At 37.0% G+C, this 22,855-nt stretch overlaps 1 protein-coding gene across 4 annotated transcripts in view; it reads right to left on the minus strand.

Moving 5' to 3' along the window:
* The window catches only part of ORC5 (origin recognition complex subunit 5), a 77,377-nt gene extending 54,968 nt beyond the window's left edge, over positions 1–22,409 (minus strand). For 2 of the 4 annotated variants that reach the window (XM_076328256.1, XM_076328248.1), the window contains exons 1-10: positions 22,347–22,409; positions 19,261–19,444; positions 17,707–17,799; positions 14,093–14,290; positions 10,380–10,454; positions 7,564–7,675; positions 7,070–7,200; positions 4,345–4,393; positions 3,692–3,782; positions 1,379–1,431 (exon numbers count right to left, since the gene is read on the minus strand). In XM_076328256.1, the coding sequence (XP_076184371.1) occupies positions 1,379–1,431; positions 3,692–3,782; positions 4,345–4,393; positions 7,070–7,200; positions 7,564–7,675; positions 10,380–10,454; positions 14,093–14,290; positions 17,707–17,799; positions 19,261–19,371 (913 nt within the window). In that variant the 5' untranslated portion in view covers positions 19,372–19,444; positions 22,347–22,409. Of the gene's footprint in view, positions 1–1,378; positions 1,432–3,691; positions 3,783–4,344; positions 4,394–7,069; positions 7,201–7,563; positions 7,676–10,379; positions 10,455–14,092; positions 14,291–17,706; positions 17,800–19,260; positions 19,445–22,346 lie in introns of those variants that run through there. The other 2 variants (XM_076328275.1, XM_076328265.1) reach the window with 2 other exon arrangements.
* Positions 22,410–22,855: the final 446 nt, after the last annotated feature.

The following is a 22,855-nucleotide window of genomic DNA, read 5'->3' on the forward strand; positions in this document are numbered from 1 at the left end:
CAAACTAGATAGATAGTTTTCTTCATAGTAGCTAGTACGGGGCTATGTTTTGGATTTCTGCTGGAAACAGTGTTGATAATACAGGGATGTTTTTGCTATTGCTGAGCAGTGCTTACACACAGTCAAGGCCTTTTCTGCCTCGCACACCACCCCACCAGCGAGTAGGCTGCGGGTGCACAAGAAGTTGGGAGGAGACACAGCCGGGACAGCTGACCCCAAATGACCAAAGGGATATTCCATACCATATGACGTCATGCTCAGCGTATAAAGCTGGGGGAAGAAGAAGGAAGGGGGGACATTTGGAGTGATGGCGTTTGTCTTCCCAAGTAACCATTACACGTGATGGAGCCCTGCTTTCCTGGAGATGGCTGAACACCTGCCTGCCGATGGGAAGGAGTGAATGAATTCCTTACTTTGCTTTGCTTGCGCATGCACTTTTTGCTTTACCTGTTAAACTGTCTTTATCTCAACCCACGGGCTTTCTCACTTTTACTCTTCTGATTCTCTCCCCCATCCTACCGGGGGGGGAGTGAGCAAGCGGCTGCGTGGGGCTTAGTTGCCGCCTGGGGTTAAACCATGACAGTCAACAATGTCAAAAAATTACTGATCATAAAGCACATATAGGAAACAGTCCGATGACTGCAATTATCTTAAGACTTCATTTTTTTAAATAAGTGGCTATTTTAACTACTACCTAAAGAAGAAATTATTTGTCATGATAAATAATACGGAGAAAGTGTTCCCAAACTACGAACTGGTCATAAGACCATGACCAACTGACAGCACCAAGAAAATGTTTTAGTATTCCTTCCTAAATTCTAAATGAAGGCTGACAGATATATTGAGATTTGACTTTCAAGCCTGTCTAAAGTATAAAATCAACAAAGCTGTAAGCCTCCAAGGAAAGAACAGAAAGAATTCTTGCAATTCTGACATTTCTCTTTGCCAACAAATCAGGACACGGGACAGTTGTTTTGTTTAGAAATGTGCTAATCCAGTGTAATACAACAGGTATAATATTCCCTTCTCCCCACTCTGACAATTCTGCCAGCTGGCACACAGAGGTTTGACCATCAGGGGTCAGCCCATTCCTCATCCATTCCTACATAAGAAATACTGATCTAAAGAAATCTGCTTTTACCCATAAAGGACCTTAGGAAAGATTACTCCCAGGATATATGCTAGGGGAAAAAATAGTAACAATCCTTTGTAGAACACCTTCTCAAAAAACATGATTACCCTGAACTGTAACTGAATGCTAATACGTAGCCTCGTCTATATAATTTCATTCACATGTTCTCAGATAACAACAACCAAGTCAAAATGAAAAGTACACATTTCACATTACAAGCCCCTACAGAGTTACTGTATCCGATACCTTTTAACTGCCCAGGTTCTCCATCATCACGCTGTAAGCGCTCCCACTGTGAGCTAAAAGACAGATAATGCAAATACATAAAGACAAAGTATTTATTAGTCCTTTAGAGAAAACTACTTGCTTGGTATATGCATATTTTAATTTCATGACACCGGCTAGGATATTAGTAAGATATTAGTAAGAGAATAATTAAAAATACCAAGTCTTACTACCTTGCACATAAGTTTCAATAATGTGCAGACTACGCATATTTAAAAAAATGCGGAAAGTAATGTTATATTAAGGTGTAAAAGTGAGTACAAGCTAATTGTAAAATACCAATTTCTTTCCATCCAACTACCACCAGTAAGCAAATATCAATAGCATTCTAAGTTTCAAGAACAATGCAGAATTGGATAAAAAGTAAAAACACTAATAGCTTTGATTTTTTTTTAATCTGCTCAATAACTCTTTATGCTAGTGAGAACAATACTATAATTATTTCTCATAATGTAATTTTGAAGTCTACATAAAAAACACAGCAATATTCACTCTTCACTGAAAAACTTTGAAGACACCAAGATGGAAAATTTTGTCAGTGAAAAATGTCAGCAAGTAGTTTGGTGTTTTCCTACACAATAGCAAATAACTTCCCTGAAGGAATGACATTGTTAGAAATGTCATGGGTTTAGATCATTTTGTATACCACAAGGGGATAAAAAAAACCAGGTTTGTTAAAGCACAAATGCTTGTTTTGTTTTTTAAAGATCTTTATGAACAGGGTTTATCAGCCGTAAGCCATAAAACTTATGAAAACACTTTAATGAGAGCTGATGTAATACTCAAATTATAATGAATGATCAACCAAATTATCAATGAGCAAAGTTTTTATCCAATGTCTATTTTACAGGTAGAAAAAAAAGTTTCATTTTCATCTCAGTTCAGGTAGCACAACAGCCGATAGCATTCTATTCCTATAACTTACAACCTGAAGAAAAGCCCAGAGTAATTACAGCTCTGTGGCCAGAAAAAACTGATATGGTCATTTTAATTCCTCAAGCATTTACTGATACACAGAGGTAAACCCTAGAACTATTATGCAGAAAACTGAAATTTATAATAAAAAAAAAAAAACAGTAAAGTTCAAATTTATAATCCAAAAAAACTGTAAAGAGGGAAATCTAGTTATTTGGAAACAATTCATAAGCGATTTTATATCATAATCTTATATCACACCCTAATTAGAGTAGGCAATTACACAATATAAAAAGGAAGATCTTGAGTAGACTGTGTAATGAAGATCAATATTGACTATAAATACATATTTGAGGCAAATAGAATAATGCCTCATTGTACAGTGAAGTCTAGCTCATATGGAATAAAATTAATTCTCTTTTTGAAGGAACGATCACTTTTCCAAAACATTTAGCAGATCTACACACCCAGGTTCAGTTACCAGAATACTCTATGGACTCAGCAACATTCAAAGTAAAGAAATCATTATATTTGTATCAGGACAAAGAAATCAAACACTACTGAATTATCTCTCTTTACATGGTGTAACATCAGAATCACCCATCTTAAAGATGGAGAAGACATTAAATCTGAGCTGATTATTACCATTAAAAATGAACACCACCATCTCTTTTCTAGCAGCCTGGCAACTTAAGAAATAAACAAGGAATCTAAAACCATACCAAGAGAAACTCAGCCCATTAGCAGGACACCAGCTTTTAATGCTGTCAAAAATGGTAATTCCATATAAGGAAAATTTTGCCCTTGGACAAGAAAATATGGGGTCAGAAAGCACAGTAAATGTACAAACCTAGCTCTACTAAACAAAGCTAAGGAACACAGATGTTCAAATTCTGTAACATCTCATAAGAATTTTGAGGCTTGCATGCGTCCTTGGTACAGTGAGGATCTGCCAAGTCAACTTTACAAGTGTATTTTAAACTGTGCCTGTATTCTGGTGATAGATTTCCATGCTTGGCAGTTTCATACATGACAGAAAATGGATCTATCTGCATGACCATCAGTGAAAAAGAGAACACAACCTGCTGCCACTGCTTTACTTAAATACCATTTAACACCAATACGCTACAAATACCATTTTGTTTAAAAATTTCCTCCTGAGATACCTTACTTCTAACATTATATGGCAAGAAAGAAACTTTCTTTCTAGAAAGAAAGATTCTAGATTCTAGAAAAAAGATTCTATCTAGCAAAAAAGAAACACTAGTCATAAAACGTAATTGAGAGAGTAAATATTTAGAGAGGAAGCTTGTTAAAAACAGCAACATCAACAAAACAAGCCCTCGCCCCCCAAATTACCTGGATATTTCCCGGAGATAAACAGTCTGCATTGCCTTCTTCAAATGAGGTTCAATATTCTTCCAGAGTTTGCGGGTGTCACGTTCATTTGCTGCACCAAGCCAGAATCAACTCTGTTAAACATTTAACTCACACAACAGTAAAACTCTTATCTCTGACATCTGAACGGTCACAGGCATGACATAGTAAGTCTAACACCCTGACTTTGAAATGCTGTATGAGGATGATGCACCACCATCATCCATTTGCAAGCACAGGCTACCACGCAAGGCTGTTTCTCTGTGGTTTATTCTGAGATACTCTGGGACAGTTTGGCAGAACCTCTGCTCTCATTTTCTCCTCTTAGCGTTGACAAAGAAATGACTTATCTCACTACTTTGCAGAAGTCCTGGTGGTTGAATGAGGAGAAAGATTTATAGGGGGAAGCAAGTTTTCACAGTATTTCCATCTCATTTCCATAAAACACCACCACAAATGTCATCTACTGCTTCTGCTGCAAATGCTGCCTACTGGGAGCAACTGGTATAAGCAATGCTGTTGTGACCAGAGAAGTGGTCACAACACAATGAGGATCAAAGCAAAGTCCTCCACAAAACCCACAGGAGGGCACCTGCACTCTCATACACCTGCTCAAATTAAAGACAGAAGCTTACCTTCTCCTCTAACCACTGGTTCACAGTATTTAGAAAAATTGAGCGCTGCCTACAGAAAGTAAAAAGTACAACATATTAAAAAGGTACTATATGTTTGATCTAGCTACAGAATATAATAAGCAGCGTAATTCATTACTTTGCAAAACCAATGAATTATTTTTCAGTCAATAATTATGCCGCCTGCTTCCAAACATTATACTGTAAAATGTCACAATGTTTCCGTAGATTAAAATACAAACAGAAGTAATCTATCACAGGTTATTTGGTTTTGATCTCAGCAAAATGTTTTCTGTACTCAGGGGTTGCATTTTTTTAAAATAACATAGTAATTAAACATCATAAATGCAATAAAAATGTTTTCATCAACTTTTTTTCCTCCCTTCATTTTCAGATAAAACTTTCCATTCCAGGAGCAGTTCAGCATGTTCAGAAGTAGGCCACACATACTTACACACACACAAGCAGAAATTATTTAAAAAAACAAAAAAAAAAACCTGCTAACACATTCCATATTCACACGAACTCATTTTGCCTAAGGTAAGATTGAGAGATTTTTGACTAGGTTGTAATCTAGATTTTTTTCTAAAATAGTTAAATTCACACAGAATTTTGTAAAATAACAACCCTCACATTTCATTCTCCTTTCATCCTACTGCACCTTATTAAATCTCTGTGCTAGTATACAGAACTCAATGCAATAATTTCCACATATAAATCTAACATAATTCCAGAATGCATTATTAATAATCATGCATAACAACATACACATAACATTTAGAGTCTATATTAGACACTATGGAGTTGTTCAGAAGCCTACAGACAGTTGCATGTGTCTATCATTAGCTTCTACAGAAGAGACTTATCAAGCACAAAAAAAAATTTAGGGTCCAGTTACGTAAATCTTTTCATAATGTTGGTATTTCCCATACACACAAACAGTACATCTAAAGCTAATGAAATTATTCTAATAAGCAGAGCAACTCAAGTACATGTCTAGAAGAACTGTGACCCTAGTTTCTATTTGTGTCTCCATCAGATTTCAGCAATCTCATTTAAATATAAATCCTGTCTAGTTAATGGATAAGTTCAGCTGAAGTTTAGCTATGTTTTCCTGATGGAAATACAGGTAGAACATTCAGATCATCTCACTAGCACTGATTTTTTCACTGGCCATAACCACTGATCACTTTAAACTTGTAAAATTTCCTTGTACACAGTATAGTTATTTAAATAATAATCTGATGAGCTAATAAGCGTTACTGCTATTCACTTTTCTTATGCAAAAGTCACCATCAAGTAATTTTTATTTTTCTTCTGTTAGTTCGTTTGCTATTACATTCTTCAATTGATATATGGTTAAAACTCCTTTTTCCAAATATCTTCAATGTGTTTTTGTTCCCTCAGGCATGACTATATTGCAGGAACTTTGACTTACCTATTTTATTCTTAATTCTAAAAGAAAAAAAATGAAAACATTTATGTCAATCCTCACTCCTCTAGGCCTTTGAGTCAAATTAATATGCTATGTTTCTGTAAAACTGTGCAACAGATCTGACTTGTAGCAGCTTGGTTACTTTAAAATCCTCTGTAGGAGGCAAATCAAGTGAAAATTTTACACTCCTAAATAATATAGGAAAATGTTTCAAATTTTAAGTTAAATTCTGCATAAAGTTGAAGTATACAGAATGTTGGGTGGCAAGTTATGTTTAATAAACACGGGAAACAATAGAACTTGAGGCTGGACATGCTGAGATCATGTAAATGCAGTTATTTCTTCAAATGTTGAAAGCAACTGTCTGGCTGGACTGCATAGTCCAGGAAACGAATGCAACAGAAGGCTATTTAAGGATTACAGAAGTCCACACGAACAAGAAGGTAGCAGTAAGAGCAAAGCCATATAACCACATGTAAAAAGAACTTGAAGAGAAAAGAAGCACAGTGAGGCCTACCATTGCCTGAAAGAGTAAAATCATAACTATTACTTCCTCTGACTAAAATGCAAACAAAAAACAAAAAAAAAAATCATTAACCAAGTCTGTAATGGAGTTGTCCCTCAAAAACTGCTTGCAGCTGCAGCAATTGCTTCTACTATACTTATCAGCAGGCATAAAAGGTTTCATCACATTCATCTCCTTATCCCAACAGGTGAAAAAAGGTAGCCTAGTCTTCTCAGTCACTCTCTGATATCGAGGAACAGCTTGAGCTCAAAAACCCCAACAGAAGTTCTAGGCCGGGTGAACCACACGCAGACTGGCATCTCATTAGTGCAGCTTTTGTTGCCTCTGACCAGAAAACTACATAGCAATGAAAACCCTTTACAGCCACCAAAACAGTTGCAACCTTTGTTACGGATTTTTAGGGAAACTGCATTTTGAGCTAACACATTAAGAGGGTAGATTCAGACTAGATATAAGGAAGAAATTTTTTATGCTGAGGGTGGTGAAACACTGGCACAGGTTGCCCAGCGAGGTGGTGGATGCCCCATCCCTGGAAACATTCAAGGTCAGGTTGGACGGGGCTCTGAGCAACCTGATCTAGTTGAAGATGTCCCTGCCCACGGCAGGGGGGTTGGACTAGATGACCTTTAGAGGTCCCTTCCAACTCAAACTATTTTAAGATCCTATGATTTTCTCTTTATCCATATTCAACAATAAATCTAGACTTTCCGAGCTTACTTGGCAAAAAACACCCCATAACAAAACAACTCTAAAGGAGTTCATCTCACCAGATGCTGAAGTTCTTTCAGGTCCCTACAGACCATGTAGAAGACACCAAGCAGAATATTGATATATGCAGCATAGAAATCCGCAGAATATTCTGGGGGATGATTCTGAGACAAGATCTTCTGCAGGTGTCCTGTTCAAACAAAAATAAGTTTTGCTTATTTAAAGCTAACTTAATAAACTGACCACATTTTACAAGTTAAGTGGAAAAACAAACTATAATCATTACTAAAAAACCCAAAATCCACCAAAAACTACTACTGATTAAAAGAACTAGCAAATACAATGGAACCAAAATGTTACTTTGAGATGTTCTGGCAAGTGGAAAAAGACAAGTCTTTTAGACATTGTAGGAATATAGACTTTTACATTCTAGTAGCTATTACATATTCCAGATTCTGTAAAAGGCATACTGATAAACACGGAAAAAATATTTGGATGTTGTTTGACAAAGTATTATTCAATCCCCAGAAAGCAGATTAAAGAATTAGTTTACCTATGCTGTAATCGGGAAAATACAAGGTGAATGGCTCAAAGCATCCAGTACTTGGACGGAACAGTTCCCATACTATTTCACTGAGCAGGACAACTGTCACATTTCTGTCAGTCTACACAGGGAAGGGGGGTGGGGGGGAGAGTGGCAGATAAGCAGAGAAAGAAAAAACAACACTGCATGTTACAATATCAATGAGAAAAATTATTGTGACTTTTCTGTTCTACAAAAATGATCAAATTTACAGTTTAATATAAATTACTAGCATAGTAATAAAGCTTCAGCTGGCCTAATCAAGAAGTTCATACATTTGCAGATTTTCATAATTACATGAGATTTCTCTGCATCCCTTGCCATTTCACTGACATGTAAGCTTGTTGGGGTGATAGAGCTCTGGTACTAGACAATACCAAGTAGATTCCATACCTTATTCCCAAAATTAAGACAGTATTTTACTTTGGTAATTAAACTCAGACTTTCAGAACAAACAGGAGGAGTTAAAAAGCAAGAGAAAGCCCACTGCTTTCTGAAACCAAGCTATCTAGTACTTTATTTTAAAGGTAAGCTCGTCTTTAAAAACAAACAAAAAACATCCCAAACAAAAACATAGTATTAACTGTGTACTCTACCAACTGTTTTACTAGTTACCAACAATGGCTGTACATAGTAACATATTCTTTTTAACCAAGTTTTTATTGACAATATGCTTGCCTTGAGTTTGATGTTTTGGTCAATAGATAACAAAACACTTCATATTAAAAAAAAAATTTCCTTATTTTGGTCACCCTTCTATATATCAGCTTTTTAATACGAAGCTAACTACCTGTGAAGATGATGCTTCATTCTTCCTTTTTGCAAGGTTTTTGTAACCATACTAAAAATTCTGCATAACAAAAGATGCTTTTAAGTATGGTTCTTCAAGAAAAACATTTCAAAACTACTGAGGCACCTCAAGAAAATAAAGGAAGTAACCTGATTTAATTGACAATGCTTAATATGAGCTGTGAATGACTTGAAAGAAAAGTTTAAATGCTATTCCCCTTCCCTGAAATTCAGGGAGAACCTTCTTTTATTTACTCTTCCCACTTCTTGCCAAAGTGGCACCCACCCATATTCTTTACTGTTTCTTCTTTCTCTGTTTTTACGGAACTTTTTTTTTCTTTTAATGAGAGAGCATCTTTCTGTAGATTTCTTTCCATTGTGTTCCTCTCCCAGATTTCCTAGTATTTGCTGAGAAAAGTACTAAGGTATTTTCAGTTCAGTTCCTGACAGACCTTCCAATATGAAAAACTTAAGTAGTTCCCACCATAACCCTCACAGAAATCAAGCATCCTATGACCCATTCTTCGCCAACAATTCTCCAGTCCCATGAAATCTTTCACCCCTAATGAAGTTTCTTATCTCCTTTCACTCCAGGAATGGAAGTGATGCAGTAGATTTGTTCCTACAACATTCCTCTGCAACATCAGCTGCACAACAGTTTTACAAAGCCTCAGTCCAGAATCCAGACTTTAAGCAACTGGAATCTCAGCATTCAGGAAAGCTGACAGACTTATTTGGAGGTTACTTTTGAATTTGAGGGTGTTTCTCTAGCATATTTAAGTCTCAGAGGCCTATGGGTTTTTTTTTTTTTGTCCCTGAACAGCAATCATAGGCTTAAGTTTTCCTCCTTTCTCTCCCTCAGACAGGTTGTTTCTGCTTCAGGGGCAGCAAAATCCAGAACATGGGCAGAACAGACAAAAAGAGCCAGAAAATGCACCAGCTGCCAGGATTAAGAACACAGCTGTGAATCAGTCTTCATTCAGTAAATAAAGAAATCAATGTCACCAGAAGATTAAGAGTACCACACAAAAAAGTCTTGAGATAACAAGTATAACTTCAGCTATTTAGATGTTCAGACAGTTCAAAGTACCGCCATCTTCTGGTTTTGTCTTCAGTTCCTTTTCAGAGAATACACCATTTTTCCTTATTCCAAGGCATAAGTTTGATACTTCAGAAGTGAGAGGGGAAAAGATACAGTGGTTTACTCCAATCAGAAACATACTGTGGCACAATTCCAGTAGAAGTGTAAAAACTCTCTGCCATCATAAAGCACATTCACAGCTGCCAAGCTGTGCAGCTCCAGTCACAATTAAATAGCTGGTGGTCTACTGACCATCCTCAAGCCAGCCACCATGCAATGTTCTGAAGTTTCACATGGGAGAAAGTTGAGGAAAACAAATGTTTCCTGAGTTGCAAATTCACGCTTCCGACGCCGAATTCACTCAATGTGGTTGGGCTCTCTTGAATCAGCAGCTGACTCAGAAGCAGACTTTGGATTCCAACACAAACATCTGACTAAAAGGGGTTTTATTTATCTATTTGTACCAAGCTAATAGGAGCTATGTTGAAGCTTCTCCTCATGTAGTCTGCCTGAGATTTTTTTTTCTGCAATTATTACAAAACTTTAAATGAAGAGTAGAAAAATTTCACATTCTTCTTAAAAACAAAAATATTCTGGAAAAGACATCTATGTATCTGACACCAGCCTCCAAAGAATCTACAACAGATCAGGTCTCATAAAACAAGATACTATTAAACAGAATTAAAAAAAAAAAAAAAAAGAATGTAAGAAAAACCTGCCAGTGTTTAAATTCTGGTTTGGTTTCTAGTTTTGACGACTGCCAGTTGATTATTGGGGGGCAGGGGGGGAGGATTAATTTTGCAACTTTTCTCATCTAAAGAATCACTCACCTTGATCTGTGAGCCTAGACGGACAGATATCACGTGTTCAGTTACTTTCAATATGCAGGACATTAATTTTTTTCCCAGACACTTACCAACTCTTGAAGCCTAAGAAACCCTGGCAGGATGTTTACTTCCATTTCCCTCAGCTGCTCTGCTCTATCCAGTACCTTTTAACAAAACAATGATCATCTTATATAGACAATGTCAACTTCCATTCTCACATGGACTTAAAATTAATTCTTAGATGCTGGAAACTCATTTCACCAATGGCTCTTAGACAGCAGAAACCACCTAAGTATCAAGACTTCTTAAACAAGCAACATCAGAGAGATTATTGCTTCAGGTGTGCTTCCAGGAAGCCCAAGCAGCTCTGCCATCTAAAAAAAGATACAATCCCCAGGCAAGCAACATTCTCATGCCTTATGGCAGTAAGAATTAAAACATAAGTATACTAGTCAAGAATATCACTGACAAAGCCATGATATCATTAACAACCACTGAAACCTCAATTTTTGTCCAAAATTATTCTTATATTTAAAAATTATGTGTAGTACTGTAGCACTATATCAACACGCTTACTGTAGGAGAGCTATCTTTTCCCACTATGAAATTATTTTTCAGAAACAAGTAAGAGCTGATATTTTCAAAAAGTTAGCTGTCATCTGGAATTCACACAACTGAATTTTGAAAGAAACTTTTCTTGCCATAGTGCACAGCCTAGAAATTTACAGGATTTATTGTATTGTATTCAAACCCCACATAGCAGTAACAGATACATAGCATACGTACTGCTTAAAACAGGAAACACTTTATCTAAACAACTACCACTTTGGAGCCTAGAGAAAAAAAATAAGGAGCATGAAAACATGCATGGTTATCCTTTGACAAAAAAAATTTCATATTCCCAGGACACTTAAAATCTTAACAGGAATGAAAAAAGATAATAGAAACACATTTCTTTTGTGTTCTATTTACTACTCACAATATAAATCTAAATTCTGAAGTTCATTACTTCTTTTGAATTACTGCTGTTGAAAGAGAAACTACAGGTCCCTAGAAAATTGTATTTTTCTATTCTTTCACATTTCCTCCCCACACCAAAATATGAAGACATCTATCATTTCTGTTGCCCACAGTAAGAAAGAGAATTTTATGTGGACAACCAAGAAACATTTTATGAAAACGGTATTTCAAAATCACACCGTACAGGAAAAAAAAAATAATAATGAAAGAGCAGTATCTCTGCAATAATAGTTCACATTTCTTGGGAATTTATTTAAAACTACAATACACCATATGATTTTATATTGACATCTGCATTCGGTTCATATAATAAACAATTTCAGGAGTGAAGACCGCTTTACGTTACTGACCTCACAGAGGCTACATATTTTTACTAATAAAATACTGCTTATTGGACCCAGTGACATGCAGCTACCGAACACAAAGCTTTAAGGTTTTGACCTAAGTAGATCTTACTTTCTAGTTAAGTGGGGAAACAAACTAGAGTTTCTACTTACAGCAGATAAAATATACTGTGACCCTAGCTTGTGGAATATGTCAAGTGGTTCACAGAAACAGCCTACCCACAGGCCTATAAATCCACCCCTTATTCTTTAGTTTTAATATAGATCTGTCACCCTTCAGCTTTTTTAAAAAAACATACATTTTAGAACTGTCTGCTGACTTATATTAAAAACAGCAGCTTGTTACTTCTGTAAAGTACTAAATATTGTAAATGTATGAATGACTACAAGTTTTATCTGCTTCAATTTTTCAGACAGTTAAAATGAATAAATTCATTTTTCATAAGTAATCACAAGCATTCAGCTCCCATGCTTGGGTTAAGAGAAACATTTAGACTCCTTTGCTTGAAAGTAAATATTTATCTTAATTTGCTATGAGTTAATTGGGCTGAAATATTACATTATTTACCACCAAAATGAAATAGAATAAATTAGCATTGCCAGTTTATGCTGCCAGCATGCTGGTCTTCCATCAGTCTCAATTTAAACCACTCTACAATAAATCCAGACGACACAGGTTAATATACATTAATTGATATCCCCCATTCCTGTCCCCACACAGAACAGAACTGGAATACTAATTTAATACTTAATTCTTCTGATTCAGCAACTATTTATGTGATACAATTGAACCTTTCTAGGTATTTAATGGTTTGCTTTCTATAACCGTTGTTCAAGAACTTTCTAATTTTCTGATACTAGTTGTCATATAACACATGAAGCATTCTTTACTGATGTAGAACAGGTTTTTAATCTAAATATTAATCTGAAAGTAAAATTTTACTATATAAAGTATTTTGTGAAATTCCCTAAAGGTTATTTTAGTGCTAAATTTTGTTCTTATGGAATTGTTGAAGGATGCCATTACCACTTTTGTGATGGTAAATTAAAATGAATTATCTATATATAACTTCTTATCTATTGTAAGTACCAGTGCATTCTTCTTCATTCAATTTTTAAGCATGTCAAATTTATTAACCTCATGAGCTGCAGGAAACTATGAGATAGTACTGTTTCCACTAAACGTACTATGAAGTTATTTAACTCAGCAGTTAAGTATTTTTAAATAGAAATAAAACTTATTTAACTATAACCTGTGAAACAGAATGAAGAATGTTCAGTGTAATTATGAATTTCTTGTTTGACTGCAAAAAAAAAAGCAGTATGCCCACTGATTGCTATGAGAAACATGCAGAGGGTCATTAAGCTTTCAATCTTGAACCATTTCCATGTTTCCTTAAATAATCAATTTCACCTCTTTTAAAAAAACCTTCATTCCTACTGCTGTGCTGAAATTTCAGTCCACGTCTTTTGCAGGTCCACAATGCATATACAGTTACGCATCAAGAATACTATGGCTTTCATATTTCTAAGATAATAGGTTTTGTTCAACCAAGTGAGAGCCAGAAAAAAAAGTAGTTTTGAGGAGTCTATGTCCTTTCTTCAGACCTCTTGTATGCCTGAAATTTGTTTCTATGTTCATCTCTCGGCACGATAAATGCTGTTACAGATGTCTGCAAATTTTGATTCCTTTATGCAGTTAAGATTATCACAGGGGAAAAAAAACAAAACAACCAAACCCTAGTGTTCTAGTACTACATTAATTCAATCATTCCTGGGATCTAAATTCTGATTATTTTTCCTGTGGTCTGCCTGTTTATTCCACTTGAGTATATCATCAAATTTTTCACTGCAGTCTTTTTTTCCATCTTAATTTTAAAACTACAGTTCTTGTCTCTGAGGGCCACAAGTATAGTTGAAGACGTAAGATCTCAACAGCACTTTTACAGAGGAAATTACGCATTTTAGTTTCTTAATACAACTTCTAACTTTAACCTATTCTAGCCAACCAATTCATCATTTGCGTGCTCCGTAACTCGCTTCTGCCCTGCTTCCCACCTTTGCTTTCTCATTTGTGAGGCTATCTTCACAAGGAAACAGATAAGCATGACTTACTAACTATAAAACAAATATAGGCTCTCTATATTTAAGGATTTTGTAATACTATTACATACCCAATTTAAATATGCAGTATAATTTATGTTATTAGTTATGCTATACAGTTTTTGTGTAGAAAAAGTTCTAAAATCAAGAAAAATACAGAACCTCATCTAAAGCCAGTAAACCAACTGAAAGAATCTAACCACTATCAACAGATTCTGACTGAGGTCCACGGAGAAATTTTGTGAAAACTGCTCTATAATTTCACATATAAATTATCGATAACAATTACTCACACCCTCTTAACAGAAATGAAACTGAAACATTAAATTACTTACAATGTATAATGTTTGATCTTCAAGCTCTCGACTCGCAACAGCTTGTTTAAACAGACGTACAAAGTCATTGAAAGTATCACAAGGCACGTGAGAAGTCTGTTCTGTCTCAGAAGAATAGCTTTGCAACTGGATGAGAATTTCTTCTAAAAGAAGTCGTGAAGTAAAGTATTCCACACAGTTCACAAACACATGAGGAAGCTGAAGAGGTTAAAAAAAAGATACAACTTTATTTGGCTTTTTCAGTGTAAACACTCCAGAATCAGTTTTCTCTTCCAGATGAGACAATGAAAGAAACCACACCTTGCCAATATAGAGCAATATAGAGCATAAACCAAAAAACCTTGCCAAAAAAGAATGATTACTTATGTACCTAGTCAAAATATATCACAAAGAGAGATCTGATGAATCCTCATATGAAACACACAGTGTACCTTCTATGTTTAAAAATTGTGAGCAATACATAAAAAGAAAACCAAATAGCATTTAGCTAAAAAAAAGTTAAGCAATCATTAACACATTACAGTATTATAAAATAGTCCATTACAAATTACAGTGTCTAGATAACATGAACTTCTCAAACTTATATTACAAAGAAAGTAATCCACAAGCACACTCCTCAAAATCATTCTGAATGTTTTTCATGCATACAAATGATAAAGTGTAAGCTTCTATATCAGACACGTGTAATCAGCCTGCTTGCGCTGAACATTCTTTAGAAAACCAGATCTTTTCAGAGCAAAGAGCATGTGAAAAAAGCAGAGTATAAGATGCATTTTATGGCAATCCATAAAATGTACTTGTAAGTACCAATTTAGTAATATTGAAAAGTTAAGGTCATTTGTCTATAAATAGAAGACACTATAGACTACAAAATACCAGTATTCAAACCTACGTAAGGCAAAAAAGGTAGTTTTCTAGCAACGTTATTTTTAAGAAATAGATTATTTGCATAGCTCCATACTCTCTGGTAAGGCATATGCTCTTTTTTACAGTGAACATTAAAACCTCTGGAAAACATTAGTCGTTGGAATACATATGCATTACTTGCAAAATTAAACTGCTGATACAGGAATGTGTGTGTCTGTAACAAAAAAAAAAAAAAATCTAAGTACTTCATTCCAGTCTTTCTACTTAAAATACAATATATGGCACATGATTCAGCAGATGTGGGAAAGTGTGGGTATATGCTGGCAATCCACTCCAACAGCATGTAATAAAAAGCTTTCTTATGATTTTGAAAGGGCCTACATCTCCAAAAGCACCTATTCAAAGTGCTGCACCTCCATAGCAGAAGGAAAACTGAGTGCCTCAGATGTGATTCACAACACCACATTATATAGGAGACAGCTATACTGGGCAATAGAAAGTTCTGTAGAAACAGTTGCTGCTTAAATCCTACTCCTTTCCAGGGTCTGGCCACATCTTTGGGTATGTTGCAAGTGGGTAGCACAGTGTTAGAAGCATTGCACGAACGGCTACTGCATGGAAGAGGATCATGACCACTGTCTTCCACCTTTCTCCCTCTTCAGAATCTTTAATGAAGGGGATTTTTGCATAAAACCCAGTCCTGCACGTATGTGATAAGTGCACTCTGGACAAGCCGAAAGTATCAGGGCTATGAGAACACAGAAGTGGAAATTCATGGTTTAGGCACCTGTCATTGGATTCAAATCCCTGAAGTATGTGACTGAAAAACATAGGCATTAACAGGTTTAGATGGAAATTTCTGTGATGACACCCTTCAACTTAGGAAGACTTTAAAACACGTTTTGGGAAAAATTAGAACAAGGAATAAAACTAGCATGAATATACACATTTGCTAACAGAAAAAGAAGGGCCACAAAAGTGGCAAGAACCTAGTGCTTAAAAGTCTTCCGCCAGCACTTACCAGAGTGACTGAAATGGACTTAAGGGCCATACCTCTCTATATCATTCTCCAAGACAACTATTTTTGTAAGAAACATGCATTCAGCCACAATGACCCACTACTTTTATGTAGTTCAGATTCTCACATGGCATTTAAAGAGTAGGTTTTTCTGCCTGCAGCCCTTGCAATTGAAGTAAGTCCATTCATGACAAAGTTCCTACTTCAGGTTAGTAACATATAGCAGCTCCAGTATTAATCATCAAGGCTCCAACTCATCCCCCAGTGGACAGCACTGAAGTAGTTTTCTTCCTTAACAACTGAGGGGAAGAGAGTTTGTAGTCCCAGCTTCCTAGGAATGTAAGGCTCCAAATTCAAAATTGTACAATGAATTCTCAGTAGTTTCCACTTCACATATTCCAACACCACCTGTCTTATCAGTCCTCCTTGATCTACTTCCTCCTTACTCCTACACTGTTTCCTAAGAGCAGGAATCCAAAGGAAGTTTATGTTAGATGGCGAAGCTGAAAAAGAACATACAGCCCTAACATTTCTGAAAGTGATGCTCATAGAGGAGGAAACAGTACTGGCATGGGAGAATAAGAGCCATCCCACCAGCAAAAGACCTGGCAATGCCGAGCTTAGTAAACACAAACACACCTGGAGAATTTATTTTATTATTACATTAGAAACTGTGAACAGCATCCTGTCTCGTAGGGTTTTTAACTTACGATGCGTATCAAGCTGTGTTTGGAGGATCTAGAATGAATTAAAGTGCACAAAATTCTTATTTTCAAATAGGTTCTGAAAATATAATAATAAAGAGGACTATCACTACACTTTTCCCATTTAGAGCTGATTGATTAAGCAAAAGAATAATCATCTATTGTTCAGAAATTACATCAATTGTTCCTATGCAACATTGCTCCAACATTTCAGAACTCCTGCATTGTTTCTTTTTCAAAGTTTCAGATTTTCCTGCTTCTATAAGAGGGCTGATCGGAACTAACCAAATTTACTCAGCAAATACAACATTCACCTCGAGTCTGTAAAAACAACTATCAGTATCAAAGAATGGCAGTTGCCTGGTATTCAGCCAGTGATTTTCACCATTTCAGACTCACTTTTTTTTTTTCAGCAAACATGTATAGCTTGTATGTTTGCTATGAATGCTTTTAACAACTTTAATAAGTTCAAGCTCTTAGGCTGACATTTAAATAGATCATACACATCCAACTGAATTTAATTAAAATTAGTTTGTTAACACAAAACAAATAAAACAAAATTCCACTACTCCAAATTCTTCTCACTGTTCTTCATATACTCTCTCACTCTTTTCATATACAAGTAAAATTAGTTTAAAGGAGAATTACAAGAAGATTCAAAAAAGGTATAGTATAAGCGACTCTCAGATTGAACTGGAATTATCATAGGAGTACTTGTCACTGGAGTCATTTCAGGTTAAGGCAAGGGAACAAGCTGAACAAAATTTGGCTCCTTTTTTTCTTTTTTAAACTTTCTTAGAAAAGTTATTATGATTTATATTATATCTCAGTATATACAACTTCATTTTATCCTAAGTGCACTAGTGAGAAGAGCAATGCGTTCATCACACAGTAAGTGGAGGAGAAGAATCAAGAAGGCAGAAATGGCTGAGGAAACAAACCATTTTGAGAAAGTAGAAGCGAGTTTGAGGGACCATCTGTTACAAATAAATTCTGAATTCAATATCCATTGTGAACATTCTTACCTGTAAGGTGTTTAGAAGAGTTTGCATCACATAAGTCTTTCCACTAGATGTATGTCCATAGATAAAGATGGATGGAAAACTAAACTGCTGACGCTAGGGGGGGGAAAAAAAGTTATTGCTGTTTCAATTCTTCTTTTTCATTCAACAAATATAAGATTTATCTATGAAGTTCCCCTCCAAAGGAAAAGTTATCTTTTAAATTGAGGCATTAAATATAAAATATGCCAATTATTATGGAATCAACGTGACCAAGTTTTATGTTTCATCTTTACTGAAATGCTGGGAGGATAAGTCCCAAGAATCAAGTATCACATAAAGCCACCAGTGAAACTGCTATAACATGAGGATACATTTTTCATGGGAAAAACAAACCAAACAAAAAAACCCCAAACCAACCAAACAACAAAAACACACACAGAGAGAAAAGCAGTGGGCTTTTAATTCAAATTAGTTAACTAACTGAAACAAAATCTCGGCAAGCACAAATTGCAAGCTTTACATTGTCCTAACTTCTGCAAACACTGCAAACTGCTTTTCTTTCCATTAGCATGAAGCAGAAAAGAATTAAGTGGTTTGGTGGAGGAGATGGTAAAGGAGCTCGCTCTTCTCTCACAAGGCAGTACTTGATATAATACCTCTATTTATTTAATGGTATTGATGCTGTATATTTCATGGATTTTTTTTTTTTTTTTTAAGATGCAAGGAAAATAATTAACTTGTTCTTTTTATTTCATTCTGAACAGGTATTTATTTTTGTGTTTTTCTCATTTCTAAGAATCTTGTACACTGACTTAAAAAATGAATACAAAAATAAATTTGACAAACACTTTTTATGAAAACCAGTAATATTCAATTAATCCAAGATGAAGGCACTCTTGTGCAAGATATGCAGATACTCTAACCTGCATATTTAACAAGAATTTAAGTATCTCTTTTTTTTTTTTTAAGATGACTTGTTGCCACTATGCTTGTAATAAATACGGAAAACTTAAATGCTGTAATTTGATGTAATTATTATTATCTATAATTAAAGGCAGAACCAGAAACAGATACTAATTTCCATTTTGTTAACTGAATGTAAAGGAATGTATCAACTGCTTTTAAGTTTGCAGATAAAAATCTCCATTACCTTTTACTACAGCTTTGCCAAGCAGTAACAGAATCAATTAACAAGCCAGTGATTTCCAAATCTTATGGCCAGCAACAGAACTACAGAACTTTAGACCAGGGAAGAAGACAGACTCACTTCCTGGTACTAACTGGCAAAGATGGAACAGAGTCATGGAGAAATCAGGCTTCAGAGACAGCAAGGCACAAATAGCTGTAAGTTTGTTTGGGTCCTTCCAGCTGCAAAACAGCTTTCAACCTTCAAACTTACTAGAATCTAGCTGCCAAACACTAATGTTAAAGATGGGTAACAAAAAACAAACAACAAAGAGACAACCAAAGTATGTTCATAATGACATCATGAAAATGCCCTTAAATTTCTACTCTCCCCTCTGAGACAGCAGAATGTCTTTGTTCTAGTCAAACGTACAATACAAAAAGCACTACCTCTCCAAATATTGACAACAACATGGACACTTGGGATTCTCGACAAGGCACCAAACTTTCCAAGTGAAGCAGTGTAGCAGCTGGGTACGCTGGATGTTCGAGATTAGGCATTTTGATGTTACTGTAGTTAGTCACCTAAACACGCATGTCCCATTTGAGGTGCAGAGACAAGAAATAAAGTGATCTGGAAAATAAAACGTTTTAATTATCATTTACTGTCATATACCTAAAGGAGGAAAATGAACAGGAATTGACATAAAATATAAACAGACATTGTAGCTCAGGATAATGGTGTAATTATAATAGACTTAAAAGACTTCATCAAAATCAAACTTTACTGTGTAAGGCATTATACAGACATTTTCACACCAGACAGAATCAAAAAAAAAATCAAATAAAAAGGGAAAGGCATACCGGGTATGAGCAAAGCAATATAACAAAGAATTGTCATAGTTTAGTTAACTGGAGAAATACATATTTAGTTCTGGTTTTATATACATTTAAAAGTAGCAAGGGAATAAAATGAGGGAAGTAGATTAGTCATAGATCATCACCTCCCTGGACAGCCAATAAACCAGGATTTATAAGTAACAGAGAAGAGGTAGGGCAGAAGGAAAGATGAGGATGACAAAATAATAGCTCTTCAGATGTTAACAGGAACGCCTACCCCAACCTAAAAAGCAGCAGAGGCATACGAAGAAAATCCAGCTGATGGTAAAGACTGGAAATACTCCTTAAAAATAACAGGAGCCCAAATCAGTCAGATAAAGCCATAATATTAATTACAGTCTACCTTTTAGACAAGGACTAGTCAAGGAAGACTGAGGGTCTTGATTGCCCAAACACTGGGAAGGCTGGATTTTAGTGATAGAATATGGAAAAACACCTCAGTCAAAGATACTACTTTGTCTGCAGCATCTAAAACTGCTGGAAAGATGGTACATTTGTCTTCAGTGATAAGAACAACATGCAGAGAGAGAACTGAAGTAACCTCAAGAGCTGGATTCTGACTTTGTCAAATGTAACAACTTAACAGGCAAAAAGAAAGTTTGGAAATTTAGGTAGAGCAATAAAGATATCTCATCAGCAGATAGGAATATGTGTAAGTTATCAAGTCAAAGATAATAAACAAAGTACTCCAAACACATTTAAATATAAGTATTTACAGCCAAATATGTTATGCTGGGCATAAGTACAATGCCACATGAGAAAAGATTAGGTTAGCAGAAGGAGATCAGAAATAGCATGGGAAATGGAAAACAAACCGTTCTGAAGAAAAAAAGCAATATTGGGTTGCACTGACAGGGGAGCTATTGGGCTACAAGGAGGTTCATAAATACAAATGTATTTATGGAAATACTCTATAACAGAGTTCGTTTTGGAACCAATCTCTATTAAGTATTTCCATAAATACATTTGAGGAAAGATTTTTTCCTTTTATTTTTACACTTCGCCTTCAGTGTTTTCTGAAGTAAAAATTGGGATTGTAGAATCATCAATAGAAAAACAAGTGGAATTAATGAGGAAAAAAAGGATAACCCCGATAACAGAAGCAATGCCAAAATAATGAAATTCAGTACTTCAAATTGCACGTATTTGTAAGTAATCATATCACACCTAACAAGGACTACAGTAACATATCAAGAAACTGTAAGTCTGAAGCAACTTGAAAAATAAACAAGTCAATCACACAGTAAGTATGAGAAATCAAAGTAATGCAGCTATGGAAAAAACAAATGCATAATCATATGTATCAGGCAAATTATTTCCCATACAGGCAATCATACAAATAGCCTTGGCCCATTTTATCAGATCAGCTTTGGACAGGTCTGCCCACCTCTCCACTGTACCTATTCAGATATCTATTAAAAATGGAATGAAGATACAAAAAACTGAATAGCTTGATTAAGCCTGGTCTCTAAAAATGAGCTAGGAATAAATATTAAAGATGAAAAGAAAAAAAATTAGACAGTAGCCTCCAAAACAGAGGACAAACAAGGAGGGAAAGAGTTTTAGAAAAGGCTGAAAAGTTCACGTGGATTTAAGAAAAAAAGACAGCTCTTCTGGTCCATTGACTGCATTAGAACTGAGCTTGACTCAGTGTCCTAAACGCATCTAAAGCCATGAGGTACTTCAGCTTCTCCACCCTGCTGCCCAACTGCACTCCAGAAAAGCATGAATCACCTGTTGATCACATCGTATCTGCGAGTCCTGCTTGCTTCTCAAACACCCTAGCACATGTCAACTTACACTAAACACATTTAAGCCACTGGATGAAAACCTACATCTCTACTGACTGGTAGGTGTCTTAAATCTTTAACGGGATCCCATCCTAGAGTTCACAAGAGAAAGGATGTTTAGAGCGACATGTTCACAAAACAATTCATTTAGATTAAATGGCAATGCTGACACAAGGACTAGCATCAGCCAAAGCTACAATTCAGGATGTTCCTGACCTGGGAAGGTTGTACAGAAGTGGTACGTGTGACTCCAGCCAGACCAGGAGGGACAAAAAGCACTTACATTCCAGTTGAGTCCAGATAAGGATACCAAAAGCACAACAAGTTAGATTTAATGGCTAGATTTGATGATTTAGGAGGACTTCTCTCAGTTCATTGGTCCTAAAATACCTACACTTGGCATATCTTTCTACACTTTATCACGGAAGCTGGCAGAACTGAAGGGACTCGCACCGTTGTGCTTCCCCTCAGGCCCTACAAGCACCCTCGCCCCACAAGGACACCGCCGGCACAGGCGTGCCCTAGCTGAGGAGGAAGGACGACCCCCGGCCTCCCCAGCGCGGACGCGCTCCGCGAAGCCCGGGTTAAGGGCTCCTTCAGCCACGTGTCCGAGAGGCTGAGGGTGGGCCTCGGCCCAGGGGGCAACTCTGACCCCGGCAGGCCGGGCGGGAGGCGGCCGGGACCCCGGGCCTCTCATCCCCGCGCGCGGCCCCGCACCCATTCCCAACCGGAACGGAGCAGGTCTGCCCCTTCACCTCACTCCCCTCCTCCCCCAGGTGCCAGAAACCGGCCGCCCCCCTCCCCGCCCGAGCCAGCCCCGCCACCCCGCTCCGCCCGGCGGCTCACCGCGACTTCCCACGCCCACTCCTTCCGCGCGCCGGCTCCCGCGGCCGCCTCCTGCACATGCGCACGCCACCACCCAGCCCCGCCTTCCTCGGAGCGCACACGCATGCGCCGTAGCGACGTGAGGCTCACTGCCGCTAGCCTGTGTCTGGCGGCGCGGGAAAGGGCGGGAAGGGCGGTGCGGTTGGGAGGAGGGGTCGCTGCCCGTTCCGCGGCGGGCGGACGGCCGAGGAGTCCCAGGGATCGCACGGGGAGAGCCGTGTATAGCACACGTCCCTGGACATAGGTGTCTTTGGAGCCCTGTGTTAGAAGCTGCTTGGCAGCAGTTCCCCCAGGGAGAGGAGGACGTTACGATTGACGTAGGGAACCTTGTGTCATCGGGGAGGAGAGCGGTGCTGGTGTTGAGGGGTCAGGCCAAGACCTGGGGCGTAAAGTCAGAAGGAAGTCATGGGTGCGTATGTGGTTGTTGCGGTATTTGTTAGTTTAACTCCAGCTGCCTCCCTTACAGGTGC

This window comes from Aptenodytes patagonicus, chromosome 1, assembly GCF_965638725.1.
Source record: "Aptenodytes patagonicus chromosome 1, bAptPat1.pri.cur, whole genome shotgun sequence".
In the NCBI taxonomy this organism is placed as follows: domain Eukaryota; kingdom Metazoa; phylum Chordata; class Aves; order Sphenisciformes; family Spheniscidae; genus Aptenodytes; species Aptenodytes patagonicus.